General features: G+C 40.3%; 2 protein-coding genes across 2 annotated transcripts; both read left to right on the top strand.

The window, feature by feature from the left end:
• Positions 1-5,925: 5,925 nt before the first annotated feature.
• LOC132169435 (uncharacterized) lies at positions 5,926-6,636 on the top strand. The gene has a single exon (XM_059580469.1). The coding sequence runs from the start codon at positions 5,926-5,928 to the stop codon at positions 6,634-6,636; it is 711 nt and encodes a 236-aa protein (XP_059436452.1).
• A 2,043-nt stretch (positions 6,637-8,679) lies between these two features.
• LOC132169434 (uncharacterized) lies at positions 8,680-9,381 on the top strand. The gene is made up of 2 exons (XM_059580468.1): positions 8,680-8,823; positions 8,983-9,381. The coding sequence occupies exons 1-2, from the start codon at positions 8,680-8,682 to the stop codon at positions 9,379-9,381; spliced, it is 543 nt and encodes a 180-aa protein (XP_059436451.1).
• The last annotated feature ends 477 nt before the right edge of the window (positions 9,382-9,858 follow it).

Here is a 9,858-nt window from a genome sequence, read left to right as displayed (position 1 = left end):
AAACATTGCCGTCATTCGAGCCTCCTTTGCAGCCAACTCCGCATTGTTCGCAGTCATCTGCTCTGCCACTTGCTGAGCTACCCGCGCAGCTGTCTGCTCCCGCTTTGCGGCCAACAAGGCATCTATCTCTGCCTTGTGCTTTGCTCTTTCCACCTCAAGCACTCTGTCAAGACTTTCTTGTGAGATCATGGAGTGCCCGATGTTTTGTGACCGTGCTTGTGACGGTGTATAGTATGAGTGGATGTAGCCCCACACAGGCAGAATATTCGGTCTAGCCTACCAAACCCTGCCAGCGTACTCAGGCTTATTTCCAAGCGCCTGGGCGTACGCGTCGTTCGGCGCCCACCTGACCGTCTCCTCTGTCATGCTCGAAGATGCTGCAGGGTCGGTGGGTATAAGCTCCACCATCCTCTCCTATATGTTACATTAATTATTGGGTCAGTAGGTCATACTACTGTTAATCACAAATAAACTATCACATATATAAGCAAAACAACATATGAAAGATGAGTAGCATACACATCTCTCCTTGACATTTGTCATTCGGATATGCACCATCCTTCTTCTTGTGTGTGCGGATGTAATTTTGTGCACGAGTCGGAGGAGTGCCCACACGTATTGTCTGTCGACAAAATAGAACATACAAATATGTTCTTATAGATGTAAATATATATAATGTTTACATCTATAAGTGTAGGGTAAATTAGACACTGACCTCCTCATATGTCACCCTGGCGTAGCTCTTCGACCCGGTGCAATGGGGCGTATTGTTCAATGCTCACAAGCTCTTCATATATGCCACACAATCCTACACAATTAACATTCTTAATATATTAATACTAAGACATTTACAATTAATGACACTACACAAAATTATAGTATAACTCATGACCTACCTTTGTTCTTCTGGCTACACCATCTCTCCAACATGATCTCCAAGTTGACGGCATTATACTCGGCGAGCCTTACTTGCCCCACTCTCACCTGTACGATGGCTGGAGTATCGTCCGCCGTAATGGTAAGAACTTTTTTTAGCTCGTGCCTCCGAGTCCTCAACTTGGAGCCCATATCTCGGAACACGTCATTCTTTACAAGTTCCAAGTTGCACTCGGGCAGGACGAAAATGTCTACCTGCAAATTAAAAAAACCTAAAATATATGTGTATATGTATATAGATATAAAGACACATAAATATGTACAACTTAGATCGTATATATACATACATTAGGAGTGTTTGACATAATAAAATACACATACCATCAAGGCGTCCCATATATCATCCTTGGTACTCTGCAATACCTTCGTCCAGTCGTCTGGTATTCGGACATAATTGCTGCTCCTAATGATGTGTCCGGCCATTCGTCTAAACCTCACGGCGCTAAAGCCGACGGGCTACCATGAAGCATTGAGCTCAAGTATGATTCTTTTGCCGGTGGGGACCCCCGGCAACCTATGCGAGTCACGAATGGCGACCACCTCAATAATGGTGTTTCCATTTGGATCGATACTTAACAGATTAAAAATTACTGATGTAAGTTATTTAGAATTGAATACTAACTACAAGTAATTAAGACTTATATGCATGACATTTGAGCATATACACTTACTTATCATTCGGACCTGTTGAGGGCCTAACCGGTTGGTGGGAACTTGGTCGGTGGGCTACAGGTCGTCCATGGCACCTATCCCACCAGTCATGTCTTCCAAGGGCTCTGTCTCACTGTCCTCGCCACTTGCTTTGTATTTTTAAAAAAAATGTTTAGAATTTTATGAAGTTGTAGTTGCATTGAAATGTGATTGATATTGCACCAATATATTTAGAAACTAATGTTTTGATAATAAAAAAACCAAAAAAAAGACCGAAGACGTAATTTCAACAACTTTCAGAAACTTTCAAAACTTTCAATCTTTCAAAAAAACTTTTGTCCGTACCTGCGCTATGCTGGTTATATAGCCACTCCACATGGCCTTGAGAACTCTGCCCTAACTCGTTGTTTGAATACAAATCAGGTCGATACCCCATCTGAGCCATGCCTGCTGGACTGTATGGATTATGGACATGAATCTTCCCTTCTATATCACTTGAAAGTACTGGTCGATACCCGTCCTGCAGCCCCATAAGTTGAGCAACGTCTTGTTGCTCTCTGTCATCAAGGTGGTATGATAGAGACTCATGCGATATAGACTGCCGCACTGAAGACGAGCCCCTCCGTGCTCTTGTCTTCCCCCCATTACTCATGGTAACTTGTGAAAAACAACATACACCCAATTAATTACGTATACAATGTATGCAATATTCACGACCATATGTATTGCATGACTCACATATTAAGAGTAAGATATATACTAAATTTTACCCAATGCACAACTTAATTAATTGTGTTAATGTAATGGGTAGTGAACAACTACCTATATATATATATATATGTGTGTGTGTGTGAGAAAATGTAACTCTCTGTTAATTATATATATATATATATATATATATATATATATATATATTTGTTATATATGGGGACCTAAAAAAAAGAAAACTAGGTTATTTGATAAAAAAATATTAAGCATTAATTGAACTCCTGCTTCTAGAAATGGCACTTCAGTTTTTAAAATTGCTATTTATATTAATTTTCTTGCAATCTAATTAGCCAATTTAGTAACAATTTGTTTGTTTGCTTTTTTTTTTTTTTTTTTTCTAACTTAAAGTTATTCCATGATACAGAGTTGTCCAAAGAGAGCGAAAGGGGGATTACTTTCCCAGTCCAAACCTAGGAATCAGGATTAAGGTTGTCTACTTCTGTAAAGGGAGAGACAGAGAAGGCAAACACAATCTCAAGGCCTCCATAGATATGATCCTCTTAATTTATAATTTCCATACTTCCAGACCCCCAAATTCAATTTCCCATTAAATACAACCAAATTTTCTCTCTCTCGCTCTCTCTCTCTCTCAAGGATATAACTTTGGCTAATTGATGAATCCAAAATTTGAAAAAAATAAATAAATAAATAAATAAATAAAGAAACAAGCTACCATGCATCATCAATAGGAGATGTTTTATTACTTATTTGGAGATGTTTTAGATATAATTCCTTCTATTATTATATTCAAATTAAAATAATTATCAAACAATAGAAAAAAGACTAATTCTTGATAGAGAGGCAACTGGAATTGACTTATATTATTGAGACTCTCCTTCCCAGCACCAATCAATAACTATGTATGATAATCAAACAATCTAATTCCTTCTCACAAATCCCCACAACGAAAAGTACTCAAACTCCCAACCACTATTAATTGTTTGTTAACCATCAAACAGTTGAGTACTATTTCGTTGATGAAGTTGATCCCATTTCGCTGTACACATTAGGTAGACAATTTCAAAGATGATAATTTAATTTCTCCACTAAACCTTCTTAGGATATATATAGGGGCGCGGTCATAGTACTACTGAGTCATTGCAAAAGTATAATATTCATGTTATAGAAAAAATAACAACGGTCAACCGTCACGTTGATATAAGAAAAGAAGACAGATTCAAATCCTCCCCAATTATTTATTAAATGACGTCAGGCGGGTTGGAAGCAACACCATTGTTTCCTCAAGCATTTCTCGATTGTTTAAGCGACAACATTTGGTTTTTGTGAAGAAACTAGCACGTATTCTTATAGGCGACGTCAAATTGTTTGAACTGAAGGATAAAATATTAATTTAGAAACTAGTTATCTTTCTATTTCTCTCTCTCTCTTTTATTACTGTTGGGCCATGGATCATTCACATAAGGCCTAATGGGCTCAACCGTCACGTTGATATAAGAAAAGAAGACAGATTCAAATCCTCCCCAGTTATTTATTAAATGACGTCAGGCGGGTTGGAAGTAACACCATTGTTTCCCCAAGCATTTCTCGATTGTTTAAGCGATAACATTTGGTTTTTGTGAAGGAACTAGCACGTATTCTTATAGGCGACGTCAAATTGTTCGAATTGAAATATAAAATACTAGTTTAGAAACTAGTTACCCTTCTATTTCTCTCTCTCTCTCTCTCTCTTTTATTACTGTTGGGTCATGAATCAGTCACATAAGGCTCAATGGGCTCAACCGTTACGTTGATATAAGAAAAGAAGACAAATACAAATCCTCCCCAGTTATTTATTAAATGATGTCAAGCGGGTTGGAAGCAACACCATTCTTTCCCCAAGCATTTCTCGATTGTTTAAGCGACAACATTTGGTTTTTGTGAAGGAACTAGCACGTATTCTTATAGGTGACGTCAAATTGTTTGAATTGAAAGATAAAATACTAGTTTATAAACTAATTACCTTTCTATTTCTCTCTCTCTCTTTTATTACTGTTGGGTCATGGATCAGTTACATAAGGCCCAATGGGCTCAACCGTCACGTTGATATAAGAAAAGAAGACAGATTCAAATCCTCCCCAGTTATTTATTAAATGACGTTAGGCGGGTTGGAAGCAACACCATTGTTTCCCCAAGCATTTCTCGATTGTTTAAGCGACAACATTTGGTTTTTGTGAAGGAACTAGCACGTATTCTCATAGGCGATGTCAAATTGTTTGAACTGAAAGATAAAATACTAGTTTAGAAACTAGTTACCTTTCTATTTTTCTCTCTCTCTCTCTCTCTCTTATTACTGTTGGGCCATGGATCAGTTACATAAGGCCCAATGGGCTCAACCGTCACGTTGATATAAGAAAAGAAGACAGATACAAATCCTCCCCACTTATTTATTAAACTCTCTCTCTCTCTCTCTTTCTCTCTCTCTTTTGTTATTGTTAGGTCATGAATCAATCACATAAGGCCCAACGGGCTCAACCGTCACGTTGATATAAGAAAAAAAGACAAATTCAAATCCTCCCCAGTTATTTGTTAAATGACGTCAGGCGGGTTGGAAGCAACACCATTGTTTCCCCAAGCATTTGTCGCGACAACATTTGGTTTTTGTGAAGGAACTAGAACGTATTCTTATAGGCGACGTCAAATTGTTTGAATTGAAAGATAAAATACTAGTTTAGAAACTAGTTACCTTTCTATTTCTCTCTCTCTCTCTCTCTCTTTTATTACTGTTGGGTCATGGATCAGTCACATAAGGCCCAATGGGTCCAAAGCCCAAGACTCCGTAAATATGTTGGGCTGCCAAGCCTTCAGTTCACTTAGCCCGAGAAGGTCTCAGGCTCCCAGTCCTAGACGTAACTCATGGGCCAAGATAGTCAAAGGCCGAAGGGCACATTGGTCATTCCACCATGGAGATATAATCTTATTATCCAATACTTAGGTCATCTATATCAATCAAGATACATATCAGTTAGCATCTAGGCTCATATAGGTGACCGAGTCCTACTCGGACACCCTAATTTAACATCGCGGAAGTTGCAACATCTATTACGTGATTCTATGGTACTAGGATCACGGGGCAGCTAACCAACCTCATCTCTTTTTCAAATACCTGCACGACAGAAATCAAGGGATGAGGCTTCGAAACATGTGGGAGATCAAACTCCTTTCATGCCTATAAATACAAGTCACCTATCAGTGTTAAGGTAATCGCAACTCTTGCTATCTTGGCTTTATTGTTGCTTGCATCTTTTCTTCTCTCTCAAGTCACTGACTTAGGCATTGGAGTATCCCCGCCGGGAGACCATCGTGGACTCTAATCCTGTTGTTTGTTCTTGTGTGCAAGGCCGATGCATCCTCGGACATCACTATACCTCCCGGAGATTGTACCATGTAATCCCTCAAAAACTGTGCTTCAACAGTTTGGCGCCGTCTGTGGGAACTTCGAGATTTTCATCAGTTCCTGACAACAATCCGAGATGGTGACTACACGTGTGTCAAATCCTCCGCCGGAAGGCCGAGCCGTGTTGCCCAGGCACAACTGTGACACCTCCTGACTTCACCTAGTTCATGAAGCAGATGACTACTTCCATGGACGCATTAAAGAAACAGAACAAGGAACTTGCTACCAAACTCACGGCTACTGAAGGCCGGAATGGCCGAAAAGAGCGTGAGCGAGAAGAAAGGCTAGAGAAGGAGCGTGAAGAAAGGCACGAAAGGGAGAGACGAGAACTCATCCGCCAAGGCAAGCAGATTGAAGGGAGTGCGAGTTCAGTTCATGGTAGTCGTCACACTACAGTCCAAAACGAAGGCAACCATGAAAAGTCTCGTGCTGAGGACAAGGATAACCACGAGAAGTCCAATACTAAAAGGTCTGAGACATATCGCAGTGAAAGGTCTCATCGCGAGAGATGCCATGGAAGATCCCATCCTGATCGATCTCATCGCGAGAGATGCCATGGAAGATCCCATCGTGATCGATCTCATCGCGAGAGATCCCACACTATCCATAATGAGACCGATGTAAGTGCTAAGCTGGGAGACCTGAAGAGGAAGTATGCTGAGATGGCTGACAAGATAGCCAATGGGGAGAATGGGTTGACGGCAGAAGAACTCATGGAAAACACCAACCTAACCTTCACGGATAGGGTAATGAACTTCCCCTTGCCTGACAAGTTCAAAATGCCTCATATAGATAAATATCACAGCAATGGAGACCCTACCGAGCATATGGAAAGCCTTCGAGCACACTTCATCCTCCACGGTACCCCAGATGAAATCTCATGCTGAACGTTTCCGTTAACTCTAGCAGGAGCAACTAAAGAGTGGTTCGCGAGACTCCTAGCCAAGTCTTAGGATAACTTCAAGTCCCGGGGATGTCTCTTCCTCAGCCAATTTTTGGCTACTCAGAAAAGGAAGAAAAGCCCAGCTTACCTATTTTCTCTGGTTCAAGGGAATGATGAGTCCCTAAAAGACTTTGATGTGGTATTTTTGTGACCAAAAATATCAATAATAAAATTACCACTCGCAATAGAACGAATCCCGTAGGATAGGGCTATATTGAAGGTGTCGAACCTCAAGGACTGCAGGGGTTTAATTATCAAAATTAAAAGATCAAAATTAACTTAATTAAAAGAGAGTGAATTGGTTGTGAGAATTTAAAGTGCATAAAATAAACGGAAATAAAAGGGAGTAAATTTATGAAAGAGAGAGTAGGGTATTGACTTCACCACGATCCGCACATCAATGGTTAACCATAATTAACTCTAGTAATTCATTCTATGCATGTTATAATTTTAACAAGAAAATAATCTCATACAATCAATGGAATAGCATAACCCATCTTCGGTTGGCACGGACCGTCTACCTAAATTACACTAAACTAAGGTGTAGTACGATCCGTCTTCCCTAGGTATGGTCTATCTAACCCTATTGATTGCATGCCAATTAAATACCATTGTATAACCATCATTCTTATGATCACAGAAAATAAGAATGATTTGAGTTCAATAATAGTAAAATAATTTCTAAGACAAGATAAGAATTCTACTAATATTGATTTGGAATTTAAAGAACAACTGCATTTAATATGAAGAACAGAAATCAACTGTAGCAATCCTCAGGGTTATACAATCAACATGCATAAATTGAAAGACTAGAAATTAAATACAATCAAACCATTGTGCTTGGAAAGGGCTACATCAATACCCCACAATTGGGTTTAGCTGCTCATGATCTCCTAAGCTCCACAGACTATTTTACTGAATTTTTGCTCTAGAAGCGGTGTGTCTTTTCTCAATGCTTAGAGGCCTATTTATAGGGCTTAGGAGAGTCCTAGAAGCCCTAGTAATCCTATAAATTTCGGAGATTTAAGTCCAAGTCCCATTAGGATAAAGAAAACCTAAGTCCAAATCGGAATAGGATTCGCCCAGAATTGCGTTCCTATCTTGCGGGGCGATTTTTGCAATGCGGCGCTCCGAATTAGGAAAATTATATTTCACAATGATTTGTAGAAAATTGAGTTAGCTTTCCAGTGCCGCTTGAATCACCTCAATCGGATATTTGAGATGAATGTTATGGCCAAAATACCGAGACGTATGCAGAATCCAAAATTGAATCCAATCCGATTTTGACTCCAATTTGAGAAATTCCGAATTAATCCTTTTCTTTATTTGATTTAAACTTAACCATGATTGGTTAAGTTTAACCATATCTTCTAGGTCTTCTCAAAGTGTGCTTTTAAGCCCAAAATCAATGGAATTAATTGCATCTTGATTTATATCCTGAAAACACAAAAACAAAACAAAATCAAACAAATAACAATGCTAATGAATTAACATATGTAAATTAAGGGGCTTGAATGTGCAACATTCGACGCTTATCAGACTTCATGCTCAAATTCAATAAGGAGAAGTTATTGGTAGAAAATTCGAGTGAGCAAATAGTACTTGATGCACTGATGCATGGGGTAAAAGCCGAGGGGCCACTGATGGCCGAGTTATCAAAGAAGACTGCGATGGTGACTCTTCGTCATTTTCTAAATAAAGCCAAAGAATACATCAATCAAGAGGAGACTGTAGCGGCTTTGATGAAGTCCCAAGAGAAGGCTACTTGGCAAGAGGAAACTCGGTAAGAGGAGACTCAGCGAGAGAGGAGTAGTGCGAGGGTAGCACCAATAAGCTCCGGAAAGAAGTAGGAGAAAAACCTGAAGGGGCAGGGCAAGAAAACTCCCAAATCGAGGAATGACTCTCAACGAAAACTCAGCAAGTTCACTCTATTAAACACCAGCATGACCGAGGTGTTAATGGAGATCAGGAGGGACCCCAACTTCAAATGGCCAACAAGGATGAAAGAGGTCCAGCATCGAAGCGAGACCATACCAAGTTTTGCCTGTATTATAATGAAGTTGGCCACTTGACAGAGAAGTATGTATCTCTTCGTCAAGAGATAGAATCCTACATTAGGAATGGTAAACTGGTAAGGTTTTTGACAGGGCAGAGGGCCAGAGGAAGAGAACATCAGCAACCCTTACTGCTTGAGGGGAACCGAGAAGTTGTCGAAGGCCGAGACCAAAGGCAAAGACATGATAATGGCCCGAGGGATGATTAGTATGTTGAACTGATGCATAATCAGTAGGCTAAGCCGAGAAACGATCGGGATGCTCATCCCCCACCTCGAAATCATGATGTAGTAAGAGAAATCCTAACCATTTCAAGAGGAATAGCTGGTGGAGGAAAGGCTAACTCAGCCAGAAGAGCCTATGCCAAAAGGGTGCAGACCGAAGAGGTTCTTTTTCTTGAAAGGCCTGCCAAGACCATGAAACGAGAGCCAATGGTTTTATTATTCACTGAAGAAGATGCGAAAGGAGTAATGATGCCCCATGATGATGCATTGGTGGTAACGGTGACCGTGGCTAACCATGTGCTCCATCGGATCTTAGTAGACAATGGGAGCTCGGCTGACATCCTCTATTGGCCAGTTTTCAAACAAATGGGTATTGATTGTAGTAGGATCACACCATTGGTTCTCCCTTAGTTGGATTTGCGAGAGAGCAAGTCCAACCTATCGGAATTATCTCACTCCCTGTAACAGCAGGAACAGCTCCTAGGCAGTCAACTATCATGGTAGACTTCTTAGTAGTCAACCGACCATCCGCCTACAATGCAATAATCGGTCGGCCAGCCTTGAATAAGTTGAAAGCGGTAACTTCAACCTACCACTTGAAGATGAAGTTTCCAACTGAAGAAGGAGTCAGAGAGGTCAAGGGTGACCAAACTGCAGGAAGGAAATGTTACATAACTTCCCTAAAAAATTCTTTAGAGGCTACACCTTTGACGGTGAGCACTGTGGGGAGTAGAAAGGAAGGTGAACCGAAGGGTGACCCTGCCGAGATACTAGAAGATGTAATAGTAGCAAATGGCAAAGTGGTAAAGGTTGGTTCTCAGCTCTCCTCGGAAGTCCAAGAAGACCTCGTCACTTTTCTGAAAAAAGAATTTGAAGGTATTTGTATGG

This window comes from Corylus avellana, chromosome ca2, assembly GCF_901000735.1.
Source record: "Corylus avellana chromosome ca2, CavTom2PMs-1.0".
In the NCBI taxonomy this organism is placed as follows: Eukaryota; Viridiplantae; Streptophyta; class Magnoliopsida; order Fagales; family Betulaceae; genus Corylus; species Corylus avellana.
The sequence above is the reverse complement of the archived record's forward strand: the minus strand, read 5'-3'. Positions and strand labels throughout refer to the sequence as shown.

Excerpts from the sequence above, each read along its gene's own strand:
- LOC132169434 (XM_059580468.1), top strand. The coding sequence starts at position 8,680 with ATGGCCAACAAGGATGAAAGAGGTCCAGCATCGAAGCGAGACCATACC. Across the intron at positions 8,824-8,982 it reads ACATTAGGAATGGTAAACTG|GCTAAGCCGAGAAACGATCG; the intron begins GTAAGGTTTTTG and ends CATAATCAGTAG.
- LOC132169435 (XM_059580469.1), top strand. The coding sequence starts at position 5,926 with ATGACTACTTCCATGGACGCATTAAAGAAACAGAACAAGGAACTTGCT.